The sequence below is a fragment of the Echiichthys vipera genome (genome assembly GCF_963691815.1).
Source record: "Echiichthys vipera genome assembly, chromosome: 20".
Classification (NCBI taxonomy): Eukaryota; Metazoa; Chordata; class Actinopteri; order Perciformes; family Trachinidae; genus Echiichthys; species Echiichthys vipera.
Window position 1 is genome coordinate 20,841,219 of NC_139845.1, and position 16,977 is coordinate 20,858,195.

Genomic DNA, 16,977 nt, shown 5'->3' on the forward strand with positions numbered 1-16,977 from the left:
TTCTGCCAAACTCCAACAAAAGACAAACAATTGAAAGGTGATGTCTGCAGATATACAGTTGGAAACATAGAAATGTCATATTACTTCCTGAGCTGTTAGTGTTGTAACCTCCCAAAAGAACATTTGCACAGCCAGCACTGGGCTAAAGCTGAAAGGCATCTTTTGAAATCTTAAACGTGAATCTTGGCTTCACCTTTGAAAATAGTTTCTACTTTAAGTCCAACAGAAAAATAAAGAAAATCTGATCTGTTCATAATTCGATAGACTAGGTGCTGTGGCTATACCACTGCTGTCCTACCATGTTTTTTTAAAATAACCAAGGCACTTCAATCAAACATTTAGTGAGAAAACAGCAAAATTAGAGAATAGTAACCACTGTGTCAGAAGAGAAGATTGAAAGAGTGAAAAAATTGAATTTCCCTAATTAATAAAAGCAATTCTTCTTAAGGAATTCTTCTTCTTTTGTTGGAGTGCCTTGGTTATTTAAAAAAACATGCTAGGGCAGGGCTAATTATGAACCGTAAAAATGAACAGTAGTTCAGAATAAATCAGTATAATCTGTTCTCTAATTTTGTTCCCTAGTGTGTATCTGTGAGTAGCAGCGCAGTAAACTACGACTCCCACAATCCTCTCCGGGCCTGTTTTCCAGCCCTGAGTGCTGAACCGGTAAACAAACATGGAGATGACAGCAGCGCGACGCTCGTTCCTTTGCGATATCGGTGAGCACCATTACCAACGTCCACCGCAGCTTACACACGGCTAATGTTAGCTGCGCAGGAGTGTCGGTCGCTGCTTTACACGTCTAGCTTATCAGGTTAGCCCGAGTCACGTGACACTCACTTGTTATGGTCATACACATTCATATCAATATATTAACATTAATATCATGACACCAGTACGTCAGTGTAGGCCACATGAAAAGACTTATTACATTATACAACATTTCTGTTAGTCTGGACCAACTGAGCCGAGGTAAACACACCTTTGAGGAAGTCTCAGTGGTTTCTGTCAGTGTTGCTGAGTAGTGTAGTGTTGGGCGGCAGTAGCTCATAGGTGACTCGGCTGGGAACCGGAGGGTCGCCGGTTCGAGTCCCTGTTTGAATGGAGCGTGGACTGGTGGCTGGAGAGGTGCCGGTTCATCTCCTGGACACTGCCGAGGTGCTGTTGAGTAAGGCACCGAACCATTGGCAGCCCCCTCGCTCTGACATCTCTCCAACCTGAATAATAATAACAGAGTGAAAAAATAGAATTTCCCTTGCAGGATAAATAAAAAGAATTCTTCTTCTTCTTCTAGATAATAATATGCAGTACACAGTGTTGTATAATAATAATACCAGACTGGAAACAAGTAAAATCCCTGCACTCCAAACCTGCTGTAGTAGCAAAATGTCAGCTGCTTGTTCACTGCAGTGTTTTCCCGTGAAATCTGATGTTTCTGGAGGACTATTACTGCTGCATTAATAGAATAGAATTACTTTAATGATCCCACACTGGGACATTATTTGTGTATTTTGCATTTTCCTGCTGTAGATGTTTATGGCTGTGCTCATTTTGAACTCCTGTCTATACTTTTGGGTGGTTTAATCCACAGCAGGGGTTACCACAGTCTGACACTGGGCTTCCTGGCAGACAAAGCTTGGAAAAGGGCACCTCTCCACCCTATTCACTGTGTAACACCTGGTTCCTAAATGCCTATGGGATCATGATTATGTTATTGGATCCCATAGACACTCAATCATTGAGCCAGGGTAACCTAATATTGCTGTTTGACATCACTTTAAACTACACCAAATACATAACACAGGTCCATTCTGATGTATTTCTTAGTTTCTGAGCCTGACTATATGTCAGGGCTGTCAAACTCAGGCCCACGGTGTAATTATATTTGGCCCACAAGATCATATCATGGTTCTGTGAGAGCTGGCCCGTGAGTATATAGCACATACACGTCTACTTTTCTGTTAACAAACATGAGCATCCATGCTACCAGTCTCTGCAGACAAACTTAATCCACCCCTCCCCTAAAACGTCCAAAAGAAAGATGGAGAACAGGAGCTTTCAGCAGCGGTGGGAGGCAGATGATCTGTGTCTGAAGGTAAAGAGCTGTTTGTCTCGTCTGCAGAGCCACCGTGGCTGTAACCAAAGAATCAAACATGAGAAACACCACGAAAAGAACAAGGACCCGCACTGAAAGGGTCAACATTACACATCTGGATAGAAGGGAAAACATGCACATACAACATGCAGTCGGACAGCTTCCCTGACCACCGGTGTCCACCACGGTGTTCGAGGGTTACCGCCCCTTGAGGCACCTAAGACCTTGAGGCCACAGCTCCCCGCTGCGGCTTCAGCAATGGAAGCTTTGAACATTGCCCACTCCGGTTCAATGCCCTCAACCTCAGGGATGCCAGAAAAGCTCCACCGGAGGTGTGAGTTGAAGATCTCTCAGACAGGGGCCTCCTCCAGACGTTCCCAATTTTCAGTAGCAGCAAAGTCACATTTCTCCCAATACTTTCTGTGAAAAGTTGTTGAAAATAGGCACATAACTTCTAAGTGAAATGAAACATATAGATTTCATTTGACAAATATACAGCACATGAAATTATAGCGTCAAAGTTTATAGCAGATATTTCTTAAATCAAAATAGCAGAGATCTTCATGGAATTAAAAGAAGACATTCCTCCATTTAGCACTCCTCCATATCTTTATATAGCAAGTATTTGTTTGCTGGATGGTGCCGTGGTTAGCACTGTCGCCTCACAGCAAAAGGGTTCCTGGTTCAAATCACAGCTGGGGCCCTTCTGTGTGGAGTTTGCGTGTTCTCCCCGTGTCTGCGTGGGTTTTCTCCAGGTTCTCCGGCTTCCTCCCACAGTCCAATGACATTCAGGTGTCATTGATGATGAATGTGAGTGTGAATGGTTGTCTGTCTCTGTTTGTCTCTATGTGTCCTGTGATAGACTGGCGTCCTGTTCAGGGTGGACCCCGCCTCACGCCCGATGTCAGCTGGGATCGGCTCCAGCACCCCCACGACTCTGATAGGGACAAGAGGCTGAAGATGAATGAATGAATGAATATTTGTTTGTTGTTATTAGTTAAGCTATATTAATGTCTAGAACGCCAAGTGTAGCATCTTCAACATAACAGCTTCATAAAGAGCTTTTAAAGCTTGGGGGGTCAAAAATAGAGAAACTGAACAGCTTCCATTGGACTGATATATTTGCACATGTACTGTCCATGTGTTACTGTGTGTGTAAGGCTTCTGGGCCGACCGGACCGCCCTGCATGAAGCGGCGTCTCACGGCAGAGCCCTGCAGCTCAAACAGCTGATAGAAAGTGGAGCATCCGTTAACACGGTGACGGTGGACAACATCACTCCGCTCCATGAAGCCTGCATACAGGCTCATCCCAACTGTGCCCGGCTACTGCTGGAGGCTGGAGCCCAGGTGGGTGTACCCCCGTGGTCCTGCGCCCGTCTACGGAGGCCCAAACCTTGTGTAGATATGAAGAAATAAAAACAATTGTGAGACATTATCGCAAACTCTATTATGAGGTGATGCAATCTTATTCAGAATATGTACCTTTGTGAGGTTTGTGAAGCAACCTACAGCTTCAAAAGTTACCCAAATAAAAATCAGCATTATCTTTTTACTATTATTAGTCATCTTAATTGAACATGTTAAAAAATATTACAAACTAAATAAACGAATGAGCAGAATGCAAATAAAAAAGAAAATCAAGCAAATCCCAAGCAACAAATGCAGGACTCAAATGATATAGTTCATGTTCAAAAGAGTGAGGAATAAGTTAAAAACTATTTCTTTATAATTATATACTATACTTTTATTTCTACCCACTATTAATAACGTAATAGTTCCAAGTAAGGTGGCAACTAAACTTTTGGCAACAACTAACTATGGAAAAACTAAATGGGAATTGTTCTGTGCTCCAGGTGGATGTGCGGACCATTCATGGGAGCACTCCCCTGTGTAATGCCTGTGCTGCTGGAAGCCTAGAGTGTGCCCAAATGCTTTTGGAGTACGGAGCCAAAGTGAACCCTTCCCTCACAGCTCTCACCGCCTCGCCGCTCCACGAGGCCTGCATCAAAGGTAAACCCTCAGCAGCCGTAACGCAGCGTTCAACGAGTCACAGCCTCATTCCCCATCGGGCCTCTTCGCTGTAAGTTAAATTACGTTCCCCCCCAGGTAATGTTGAAGTTGTGAGGTTGATGATAGCCAGCGGTGCCCAGCTGGAGGCGTATGATGTCCACTTTGGTCCACCACTCCACATCGCATGTGCCAAAGGACACATGGACTGTGTCAAGGAGCTGCTCAATGCAGGTCAGCAAGAAGGCTGCAGGTCACAACGCGTGTTTAAAGTGAAACTCCGGCGTAAAATCATCCCGGGGTCTTTTTCGGCACTTACACACATCAGATAAGCCATCGAGACCATTTTTTTCTTGTATCAACTATTAACGGAGAAATCCAGTAGAGTTGCTAACAGCCGGACGTGGCTAACAGTGATTAGCTCGGGGCAGCACGGTGAAGGCATTAAAACGTCTGTTTTAACCACTAATCCTGTTGAAAATAACAGGAAACCTCTGCAGTAGCATGAGAAGAGTCCCTACACAGAAAACAAAGCACTAATGGGCTCCTTCCTTTGGGATTGACTTTGATATTCCACTTGAATGGACTTTACTATGAGAGGAGCTGGTACAGGGGCCAGTAGGTAAGTCTTTAAAACACTCTTTTAATAAACTCTGGGTTCACTAACTACGTTGTTGGTGCTTTGTTTTCTATGTAGGGACTCTTCTCGTGCTGCTGCAGAGGTTTGGTGTTATTTTGAGCAGTATTAGTGGTTAAAAAAGATGATGAAAAGATGTTTTAATGCCTTCACCTTAATGCCCCGAGCTAATCAGTGTTAGCCACGTCCGGCTCTTAGCCACTGTTAGAGACTCTACCGTATTTCTCTGTTAACAGTTGTTAAACGAAAAAAACTGTCTCAATGGCTTATTTAATGTGTGCAAGTGCCGAAAAAGACCATGGGAGGTTTTTACACCGGAATTTCACTTGAAGAATAAATTCAGCTTCAGTACCTTTACACCTGATCACAGTGTCCATGGTGATTTATCTTCCATTGCGAAAACTGTCATAATTTAAATGAATCCATCAATATGAATAATACACACACAAAAACATTCCATCATTATCGAGTGGTAATGCAGCGGAAGCAGGGACTGTTGTGAAAAAAAAGTTCATGTTACGTAGAAACAACACATTTTCTTCAGTTTGAATCCTTATGGTAAGACTTGGAAAAAAGTTAACAGCAGTGAGCAACTTGGTCTACCAAAACTTCCAGATAATTTCAGCTGTAATGAATTTATACATCCGAACAAACGGGCCTGAGCTCATGTTAACTCCCTGCAGGTGCCAGTGTGAACTCCGTCAAGTTCCACGAGGTAGCTCTGCACCACGCGGCAAGAGTCGACATGGTGGACATGATCGAGCTGTTGATGGAGTTCGGAGCCAACGTGTACGCCAGCGACAACTTGGGAAGAAAGCCTGTGGACTACACGACACCCGCGTCTCCCTCTCACGCCTGCCTCCTGTTTTATGAAAGTACGTTCACGAGCTGCTTCGGAGAGTTTTTCTTTCGAATTGTAATAACCCGGCTCACGAAAAACCTCTTCTTGCGGACAGGTAATCCTCTGAGCCTGCAGGAGCTCTGTAGGATCGCTGTGAGGAGGATGCTTGGTACCAGAGCCTCAGAGGTCATAGGTCAGCTGGATGTATCCCACCGCATCCACAGCTACCTGCAGTACTGCGATCGTCCCGCATCACTGCAGAGTGACGCAGGAACAGATTTCTGAGGCTGTATGAGAGACTGCTGTTTGATGTGAGATATAGCATCTCTAAAAGACACATTGTGGATACTCCCTGCTTATAGTTGGAAATGTATTTTTAGATTATCTGCCATATTTCCTTCCTTCCGTGTGTCATGTGACTCAGGATTGACGTCATCATTAGTGTTTAAATGATGTATTGTAATTTAATATAGTGTGTTATGCCGCATTATTTATTCTGACATAGATGAATATCCAATATAGCCGTGTTCCATTAGTTGTTGAACACGGCCTCCTTCACGTCCCCTCAGCCCTTGGCGTTACGTAGCAGCACACGTCACACAGAGGCCACTTGGTGAGCAGAGGGAAATTTGGCGCCCAAACTGTCATGGATCCACCACCAGTTGCAGGTTCAGTGCTGTACTGCTTCTTACTAATAATCACAAATACATTAGACTCATTTTAAGGAGATGAAGGTGTTTTCTACAGGTGATTGTATGTCTACACTTTGTAAACAGCTGCATCGTCTTTGATTCAGAAACTTCTGTTTGTGCTCTGCGTCACGATTATCATCATTATTATTAGCTATGATATATTGCAAAATAACATTTATTCCATGCGTTTACCGATAACGTTGAAAAGAAACCACAGAAGTCACGTAAAGATAAAATAAGTAGACTAAATCTTTAGTGCAACGTGTCATTTTTCAGTTAAATATGAAGCATCAATGAGATTTTCTTCAGAAACTCTCTGCTAAACAGGTGAACAGCCTAAGAACACAGACTTATAATAAGAGCCAAAACATGTCAGACAGTGAAGTTGTTTTAATGCTGATAAAAAAGTTACTTTATTTATGCCTCTGTTCTTCTTTAGTGGTGAGTAATCACAGCATAGTACTGCCACCCACCCATGGATGTATTGCAATGCAACTGCAATACATTGTGATAGCTATGGAGTAAGACAGCTGTCAAAAAGATGTGTCCATGATAAAAAGACTCGTCCGTGATTCAAATCATTCGTATTCGTAAATAAAAAAGTTGTACACATAATTCTGCTGTCATACATGAGTCTTAGAAACTGTTGGGGTTAGGATTGTTTTTATGCGAGTATGAATCTAAAAGCTGTGAGTACAACTCTAATTTCCACCACTACCTAGTATCCCCTGTGAACACCAATTCAGTTTGTGGGTACGAGCAGAAAAAGGGTTGAAATGACGTCACATGGGTCACAGGCTAGGTTACTAAATAAAAATGAATAAATGTTGGATGTGTTATTGACTTCAGCTGTGATGATGCTTCCCCTGAGTTAGCGGCGGTGTCAGTGGGTGCACTGTCGTCAGCCATCCTCGGCTTCGACGCATCATTCGGGGTTCGATTCCTTTCCCCTGTGACCTATGTGACGCCTCTTTCTACTCGTACCCCAGCTGTATGACAGCAGAATTTTGTGTACAACTTTTTTATTTACGAATATGAATGGTTGGAATCACAAGTCTTTTAATCATGGACACATCTTTTTCAAGAAGAATCCTTTTATTTATCCTGCAAGGGAAATAAAATGTTTCACTCTGTTATTATACAGGACACACACACACACACACAGGACCTATATACATGAAATAAATGGAGACATGTCAGAGCGAGTAGGCTGCAAATGGCTCAGTGCCCCGAGCAGTTGGGGGTTCGGTGCCATGCTCAACAGCACCTTGGCAGTGCCCAGGAGATGAACTGGTACCTCTCCAGTCACCAGTCCATGCTCCAAGTCATGGTCCACACGGAGACTCGAACCGGCGACCCTCCGGTTCCCAGCCAGAATTACACTTTTAGAATGAGCTACTGCCGGCCCCGGCTGTCGTTCTCCATACACATCCACCTCTGGAGTGAGTGACCCTCGTTGTTCCCTCGGTCACTCAGCCCTCTGAGGGTCCATCTGAAGTTACCCTCGGTTATTCAGACGAACGACACTGAGGGGAAGTGAACGACGGCATGTTGAACCACTATAGAAACGTAGCACATCTGTTGCTTTCTTCTAAAAACTACAAGTCCCAGGATGAGCGTCGAGTTCCAGGTGTGTCACGTGACTGCGGCCGCACGTAAACATCACTGGGACGCGGCTGTTTACAAACCTCTCGTGTCTCTGACTCTTCTAAAACGTTAATTCTGCCCGGAGAGAAGAGACGGAGGATGGAAATAGAAAATGCTCGTCCGTACTTCTTTGGAGACATCGGTGAGTATGAAAGAAAGACAACGTGGCCGGCGAGACTGTCGCTTTATCGGCTCTTGACCCAGTTAGACGTCGGTGTGTTTGGCACGACTGTCAGGAGGAACGCTACCGTGCTAGCAGGCGGCGGTGCACAGCATGATGAACAGTAACTAGCTGTTAGCAGCAGCAGCTGTATGGATTTGTTACTCATATTAGCTATGAGCTTCTCTTCCGCCTTTTTTACATTTGTGTAACAGCAGAAGGAATAGTAGACATTATTCATGTGAAGACCAACTGTTTTCATTTGTACACAGTTGATTTATTGATGAGATTATATATCATATCATATAAATCATGGATTACTAGTCTTTCTTCAATCTACAGTATTATAGGATACATCTACATCCCTGTGTGGACCAAATAATGGAGTGTGGACTGGTGGCTGGAGATGTGCCAGTTCATCTCCTGGGCACTGCCGAGGTGCTGATGAACAAGGCACAAAACCCCCAACCGGCCACTGGCACCCCCCTCGCTCTAACATCTCTCCATTGGTTGCATGTATATAGGTCCTGACTGTGCATGTGTGTGTATTCCGGGCCTGTGTGTGTGTAAAATGAAAAAATAATAGAGTGAAATAAATAGAATTTCCCCATTCGCTGGACTAATAAAGGAATTATTCTACTAGGAATAATCAGTGATTGGAAGTAACTAAGTACATTTACTTATTATACTTAAGTACAAGTTTGAGGTGCTGGTACTTTACTGGAGTATTCCATTTAAATCTACGTTAGACCTCTACTCCACTACATGTTTTTAGTTACCTTAGTTACTAGTACTTTTACAGATTATTAACACCAAATATTACCAACAGATGAAATAACATATTGCCATAGATTAAGCTACACAGAAGTATAAAGTGGAAAGTAAATTTAAATTCAGCCACCTCATCAGCTGCAACATTAAAGTGGTGTTTACATTAATCTATCAATAATCATCATATAATATTCTGGAATGAGCCATTCTGCATAATGAGTAATTTACTTTTTGCACTTTAAGTACATTGTGATGCTAATACTTTATTACTACATTCGTTATATTATTATAGTACAGAGTATTTCTACAGTGTGTCATTACTACAAAGTATTACTTAAAGCAGTTCTTCCCTTTCTGGCATTTTCACACTTTTCTTTTGTAATCTTAAAATGCCCAAAACAAGCGTGTGGCACACTTAAATGTTAAAGAAATCCACCAGGTGTCGAAACTCATCAATATTCAATTCTCGTATGGTTCCAAGGATTTCATTCGGTTGCCGTCAGAGGTCAAGCAGGGGGACGAGGGAGGTGGAGTTGTTGGCGTTAAACTCTTTACTTAGTGCGCAGCGACATGCCAGAAAGGTAAGAACGGCTTTAAGTAAAAGCTCCACGTTCTTCTTCCACCACTGAAAAATGTTTTTCTAACGTGACAGTAGAGACAAAAATAATGATAATAATACACTGCAGGCTACTACTACTTTACTCAGCATTTATATCGCAGCTTTAATACTGTGAGACAATTACAGCACAGCTACAATAAATAGAGAACAGACAGCACAATGGAAAAGTATATTTATTCACTGTACTGTGCTGAATTGTAACCCTGCAGGCTGCTGGTCAGAGAGAACAGAGGTGCACAAGGCGGCGTCTCTGGGCGAGACCTCACAGCTGCAGGATCTCATTCAAAGCGGTGCTTCAGTCAACGTCGTGGCAGTGGACTCCATCACACCGCTGCATGAGGCCTGCCTCCGCGGACAGGTCCAGTGTGTCCAGCTGCTGCTGGACGCTGGGGCCCAGGTGAGCCAGGGACACGGACACTGTATCATGGGTGATTTTGTAAAACGCTTTGATATATGGAGAAACTTAATCCTTAAACTATATCGCACACAATTCTTCCATTTCATTCAAATATTGAACCGTTATTTTCAGAAGGATTATGTAGACAAAAGCAAAAACCTAATGAAAGACACAGAAGGGCGTTTGCTCAAATGATTAGATGGATTGAGTGGATGAGGAGAGGAAATAAGATTCAGTAGGAAGAGGTTGAAGTGCATCTGTTTGCATAATCCTTTGTTCCGTAATGCATCTCAGGTGGATGCGAGGAACGTAGACGGAAGCACCCCGCTGTGTGAGGCCTGTTCGGCTGGTAGTGTGGAGTGTGTTCGGCTCTTGCTGGATCATGGCGCCAAAGCCAACCCTGCCCTCACCTCCCGCACAGCCTCGCCCCTCCACGAGGCCTGCATGGGAGGTGAGAGCCTCGGCCACTTCATGTGCCTTTTTAGTTCCTATGAAATCGAGCCTGTCATTATTTTTTTTTACGAATAAACTTTTATTTGACACAATATTCTCTTGTCCTTCTCCAGGAAACTCCGACTGTGTGAAGCTCCTGATTGCCATGGGTGCTTGCTTGGAAGCGTACGACCTTTACTATGGGACCCCGCTACATGTGGCTTGTGCTAACGAACACACAGACTGTGTTAAAGAGTTGCTCAATGCAGGTGAGCGTCTGCAACACTGGATGGGGAAATGTACCAAACAGATGTTGCATGGCTTTAGAGTTGCCTCTTATTTGAGTATTTACTGTCAGATTTTGGAGATTGTATTTTAAATCTAGTTAGACGTGACTTTGGGTCTTTTGATTCCGATCCTGGTGTAATTTGAGGCTTGTAAAAACGCCCCCCCCTGCTTCCTCAGCTGTAGTCTGACTCACTGAACATAGACTGGATACTGGATACTACATAAAGCCTGCCATCAGCCGCCTATTTCAGCCGCCGTTCCCCTGCCCTTCCCCTATATGTTTTCCAGGAGTGCTGTCGCTGCATATGGGGCTTGGCGCCGCCCAAGATGATTGTGATTGGTTTAAAAGAAATATTAACAGCCAGGCAGAGTGTTTCTTCCCCCTCTATCCCTGAATGAGATGGGTGCTGCCAGACTTTTCTCCAGTGCTGACACAGCACTGTGGAGATAAATCTGGCAATGCGAGACTAGCTCGGCTGAAACTGTGGCATCAAACGCCAAGTAACAAATATTTTAGCCTTAAGTACAAATTGTGCATACTTTCTTAACCATCTTTTAACAAAGCAGTTTGTTTATATGGATTTCCTACCTTCCAGGTACCCACTATGTTTATGTTTTTTTCAGTATCCCCTGATAAGCATCGTAGCAGGTGTGAGATAGGTCAAGCTATTGCCAAAATGTTCTACCTGAATGACGTTCTAATGGGTTTAGATTTCAGTTCGATTCCTCCCCCTACAGTTTGTCTTGCACAAGCCTGTTATAGGGAAGGTTTTTGTTGCCACCGTACTCTACAGGGGAATTGTCGGGTCTATGTAAACCATAAATAAGTCATAGAGTGTGGTCTATACCTACTCTGTAAAGTGTCCTGAGATAACTTTTGTTATGATTTGGCACTATAAATAAAATTGAATTGAATCGAATTGAATTGAACACACTTGACGCCAGAACTTGTGCCCTTTTTTCAGCAGCCAAATTTCACTCTTCAGAGGTTTTGGCATTCACTTTCAAAACAACTCTCCTCTTAATCCATAATGGCAATGTGACCTTGGCATAGTTATATATATATATATATATATATATATATATATATATATATATATATATATATATATATATATATATATATATATATATGGTAATATTCAACATTGATTTTGTCATGCCAATAAATCCCATGAAAAAGAGTACTCAAACCAACAGTGACTGTATGTAAAACAAATGATTGTGGGTATATCCAAAACCTCTATTGTTATCCCAAAATGAACACATCAATGAGCCACACTGCACTGGGTGACATGTTCCTTTATTACACACACACATACACACACACACACACACACACACACACACACACACACACACACACACACACACACACACACACACACTGTAGTTTGTTTTGTCTCAGACAGCCTAACAACAGCCTTATCCTTCAAACCCTGACTTTAACGTCCTTTTCCTTTAAGGCGCTAAAGTGAATGCTGCCAGGCTACATGACACTCCCCTGCACCATGCTGCCAAAAACATGCGGGTCGAGATGGTCGAGATACTTGTGGAGTTCGGGGCCAACGTCTACGCCAGAGATCAACAAGACAGGAAACCTGTTGATTACACCACGCCAGGCTCTCCCTGTGCAACCTGCCTACACTCTTATGAGAGTAAGTTACTGGAGAATCAAAGGATTTAAACCATGTAGATCTCCCACTTTGTGTGGTTGCCTTTGATCCTGTACAACAGTGTACTGACAACGTAGCACCAGCAGATGGTAAGAAAGGATCGCATTTCATTTCCAGGAAGTCTCAGACAGATGACACCAGTTGTTTACCATCATGCTCATATATATATATACTGTATGTGTACATATATATGTATATATATATATACACACTGTTGGTCATGTAGGTTAGATACAGAAGTAACTGGACGCATATGAGAAGGTGAAGATTCATTCCACAGACAGCTTTATATAGAAAGTGGAGTATGAACATACAAACTGATGAGGACAGCTAAACATCATGTTTGTATCAATATAATAATGATGATTTGGTTACCCATCTCACTCTGAATACATGACAAGTTTCAGCCTCTTAATACTAAAATCCATAATCCTCTCACATCTAACTCACTGGTTCTCAAACTGTGGCATGCAAACCCCCTCTAGTGGTGCACAAAGGAATCTCCAAGATAAAAAAAAAAAAAAGGTTAATTACTTTAAATATATATAATATAGTCTAAATCAGGGCTGCCCAATCCTGCTCCTAGTTGCCCATTGTCCTGCATGTTTTAGGTTTCTCCCTGCTCTAACACACCTGGGTCTAAAGATTTTCAAACCTGTGGTGAGCTTCAGCTGCTTGATAACGAGCACATTATTAGATTCAGGTGTGTTGGAGCAGAGAGAAACCTAAAACACGCAGGACAGTGGCTCTACAGGAGCAGGGTTGGGCAGCCCTGGTCTAAAAACTACATTTCAAAATAAAAGACCTAAACTTTGAGATCCCTGAAATGTAATTTAAAATAGGTTTAGCCTTCCCTGTAATATCTTTGTTTCAATGTCAGCCAGCTACGTAGTCACGTTCATGAACGTATCATGAGCATACATCCATGATGAAGACAACTGCGGATAAGGAGGAGAATATTTAGAGCGGTCCTTCTGAAACTGAAGTGAACAATGACAATCAACCGAGCACATGTGCCAGTACCTACTTAAAGTGAAATTCTGGTGTAAAATCACCCCAGGGTCTTTTTAGGCAAATTTGGTCCTCGAATAAGCCATCGAGACAATTTTTTTCGTGTACGAACTATTAATGAGATTTTCTTGTTAGTGTCAGTTCTAATGCTACCCCTTCGTACAGCGTGGTCATCGCTGAAGACGCTCAACAAAAAATAATCTTCTTTTCTCCTGCGCCAGCTGTCTGTAGCTGTATATTGTAGGCCTACACTACTGGGTTTTTAACATCAGTCTTAGTGGGTTTGGATTTTTCTGACGTGGTACGCTGCATGAAAAGTTTGAGAACCACTGGTCTAACTGCTTTTTTTCTTCTCTTTAGCCACCCCCAGGAGTCTGGAGCAGCTCAGCAGGTTGGCAGTGAGGAAGAAGCTGGGCACCAGAGCTCTGAAGGTCATAGGTCAACTGAACATACCAAAACTCATAATCGGCTACCTCTGCTACCAGTGAGTGTCACCCGGAGGAGGACTTGGAGCAGTGTTGAAAGAAAACACAAAGAGCTGCCGCACAGTTCTGAGAAGAACACAGAAAAAGAGCCACTGCGTTAGATAGGATAATAGTAGACACACAGTTTAGTGACAAGCACAGTGCTTCTCTCCAAAGCTGCACTTTCACCTCAACATGTTCCAAAGTGTGTCTAAGTATCCTGCTCTGCTGTTGGAGTTGTTGAAGTATTCACCCAAATGAAATTCATTCATGATGTTCTCACTCACACTTAGGATTTGATTTTAAACTAGGTTAAAGGATTACTCACTATCACGCAAAGCAGTAAGGAGACTAAGCAATTGATTTCTGGAGCTGCCATACCTGCCAGTGTATGGAACGAATGTACCCACCTTGTGCCAGGAGCAGACTAAGGGCTGCAGCCCAATAAGAATTCTCTTGCCTATTTTAGACATGTTTTGTGCCCATCGGAGCACAGAGCATTCTTTCAGCAGAAGAAGGATGATGTTGTCGGTGAAATCGGTTCTTGGCGCGTCTTTCCTAAATTTGTGAAAGACGGTGAGCTAGCGTTGGTTGAGGTCTGACGTATAGTCTGGCAACTTGTTTTTCTTGGCAAGAATTTCTGATATGATCGCCTAATCTGACAGAGTGACCGTGTCGAGAGGCAAATATATCAGTGTAGAGTGGTTCCAGCATTAGTTTTTGTGCTGGATTCTGATTGATGTAACCGGACTCTGCCAGATGGATTGATTAACAGTTGCTCAGCAGATCCATCTGGGAACTCTGGTTTGGAGATCAAACGCCAAGTAACAAGGGGCAAAAATACTGGTTGCTGATTGGATAAACCATCTGTCTATCACCAACATATGGGCCAAATCAACCAATCAGATCAATGAAGAGTATGACATGCTTACGGCATAGAGGCAAAACTCAGAAAGTAAACAACATGTTGGTAAAGGATATTTTTCGTTTGTCTAACGGGAATTTACGGATCAAAGGCCCAATTTCAGGAGCCCGGTCCATATTCAACAGAAGGATCCAGAGAAAAAAGAGCAGTTTGCTCCATAGCTGCTCTCATCTCATCAATGGAAGCCGCCGTGTTGTTTACTCTGAACAGTCGCTTCTCGTTCGTCACACTTCGTCAAACTTTTCCGCCACACGTTACCAGAATGATCTGAGAGTAAAATACAATGGAGCTCAGATCAGGATGGGCTCACGAGGCTATGATTGATGGGCATGTCACAAGAAAGACCACTACCTGAACCTAATGTGAAGTGGTGTTTTAACAGCAGGGCCAATAGTACATGTACCTTAAGCTTGTGACAACTGTTGTCATAATACCTGGGAACCAGAAGAATCTGCCAAGCTCATGTTTCATGTGCTCTGTCATTTTCGTCTGGCCCTTCTCTTAGTTTGATTTCCAGCCGGCCAGATCTGGGGGGAAGCCAATCACAAGCGTTTATCTCACGTGGGGCGGCTTTATGACCATTACTGACACAAGAGTGTCATAGCTAATAGGATCAAACTGTGAAACTAGGCAGTGAGGATCAAAAATGAATCAAAATTCAGTTTCTTTATTACTATTTCTCACCTCAAATGTTCTCAGAAACAAATTTTGGTGTCATTGGAAACACTTATTGACCCGGTCAACATTTTTTTTCCAGCTTCAAAACGGACCAAGCACCGTCCCAACGTGCATGTGTTGCTCAGTGCTACTTTGTTTCTTTGCTGTGATTTGTTGTAGGTCTATCTAATTTCACCCAGAGGCATTTTGGTCTGCACCATATATCGGCCAAGTGGAAAACGCATTTGAGAATTAGTCTGGTGATGTAAGGCTATCAGGACAAAAAGAAAAAAAATGCAAACAAATTATTTATTGAAAAAACAACAAACAACCTGTGGCAATCAAAAAAAAATCAAATTACTGATTCTTTTGACAACCTGAATGTACACAACGGATGTGTTTATATGTTGTCTTGTGTTGTTTGGTTTCCTATATGATATTAATTATCAGTGTGGGTTTTTAAACATGAGCACACTGTGAAGAAGACTTTTCCATTTATTTTAATTAGCATTGGTTGTTCCCAATGGAGACACCAGTGTGTAATCTTAACTATAAATTGCAGCTAAACAAGTCTTAAAGTGTTAGTGTTTGAATGTTTAGCATTTAAATAAGTAGAAACCTATTCTGCACTACAAGAGAGGATAATATAATAATATTAAAGATCAGTTTAGACATGTTTTCAAGGAGACACATGGAGACACATGGCCGAGTTGTTGGCAACGGGGGAAACATCAGCAACGGGGGAAACATCAGCCGTCATTTCTTGCTCAACTCGAATGTTGGATTTGCCGGGGAAATGCATACGGGTCACTAAAGTCACCGGTGTACCGTAAATGCTGAGTAGCAGTTAGTGTGAAATGAGATATTGCGTGCATGTTTGGTCAACATTCCCTGCATAACAAAAGGCTGTTTCTTTTAAAAACTGTAACATCCAGAGGAATACCAAGCTGTCGCAGCAGCACTCAGAGCGACACTGCCCAGATGCTGCTTCGCCTCATCTCAGATTCCTGGGATTCACACCCCGTGCCTAGCGACGGCCTTTGTTTCATACAGACACTGAAGTTTCAAGGAGACAGGGATGCTGGCTGCTTATTTATAGCTCTGTGTCTGTCGCTCCACTAAATCTGCTTATACAGAGGACCCAGAGAGCTCTTTTGAGGTCTTAGTATTTTTAGAAGGAGGTGCAGGAAGTTGTTTATGAAGTGCTTTGGATTGCTTTATTGGCTCTCTTCTAAGTTGACATGACCTATTTTGGAAGTTTTTTTATATCTTATGAATGGCGGTGGAATCAGGTCAAACACACTTCATGTTATGTAGTCAGAAGCCGAACATAATTTGGTCCTTGACAGCAGAACACTGGAAGATAAGTTGAAGACCAGGGATGGCACAGGATGAGGTTTGAGTACACACGCTCGTTCAGAATGTGTCATGTGTGTTTTAGTTCAGCTGTGACAGAAATCAAAGAGTTTGTTGCATTTTCTTCATCTTTTTGATTGATGATCTTAACTTTAGGGTTAGGTTTCAAGATTCAAGATTCAAGAAGCTTTATTTATCCCGAGGGAAATTATTTTGCAACAGTTTCAATACAAAGGTGGAAAAGGATCAGAGTAACAATAAACATAAATCAAATCAAAATAAAGCTAACGTCAGATAGGAG

At 42.7% G+C, this 16,977-nt stretch overlaps 2 protein-coding genes across 2 annotated transcripts; both read left to right on the forward strand.

Moving 5' to 3' along the window:
• Positions 1–647: 647 nt before the first annotated feature.
• Positions 648–6,521, forward strand: asb13a.1 (ankyrin repeat and SOCS box containing 13a, tandem duplicate 1). The gene is made up of 6 exons (XM_083935208.1): positions 648–719; positions 3,256–3,443; positions 3,950–4,106; positions 4,203–4,337; positions 5,424–5,615; positions 5,697–6,521. Exons 1-6 carry the CDS (start codon positions 677–679, stop codon positions 5,864–5,866), a joined length of 885 nt encoding a protein of 294 aa, XP_083791334.1. The 5' UTR covers positions 648–676; the 3' UTR covers positions 5,867–6,521.
• A 1,498-nt stretch (positions 6,522–8,019) lies between these two features.
• asb13a.2 (ankyrin repeat and SOCS box containing 13a, tandem duplicate 2) lies at positions 8,020–15,544 on the forward strand (the record flags this gene model as incomplete). The annotated part of the gene is made up of 6 exons (XM_083935209.1): positions 8,020–8,062; positions 9,680–9,867; positions 10,162–10,318; positions 10,434–10,568; positions 12,054–12,245; positions 13,635–15,544. 6 exons carry the CDS (start codon positions 8,020–8,022, stop codon positions 13,760–13,762), a joined length of 843 nt encoding a protein of 280 aa, XP_083791335.1. The 3' UTR covers positions 13,763–15,544.
• Between the last annotated feature and the right edge of the window lie 1,433 nt (positions 15,545–16,977).

Coding starts and splice junctions, on each gene's coding strand:
- asb13a.1 (XM_083935208.1), top strand. CDS start 677: ATGGAGATGACAGCAGCGCGACGCTCGTTCCTTTGCGATATCG. Junction 720..3,255: donor CTCGTTCCTTTGCGATATCG/GTGAGCACCATT, acceptor TGTGTGTGTAAG/GCTTCTGGGCCGACCGGACC. Junction 3,444..3,949: donor TGCTGGAGGCTGGAGCCCAG/GTGGGTGTACCC, acceptor TCTGTGCTCCAG/GTGGATGTGCGGACCATTCA.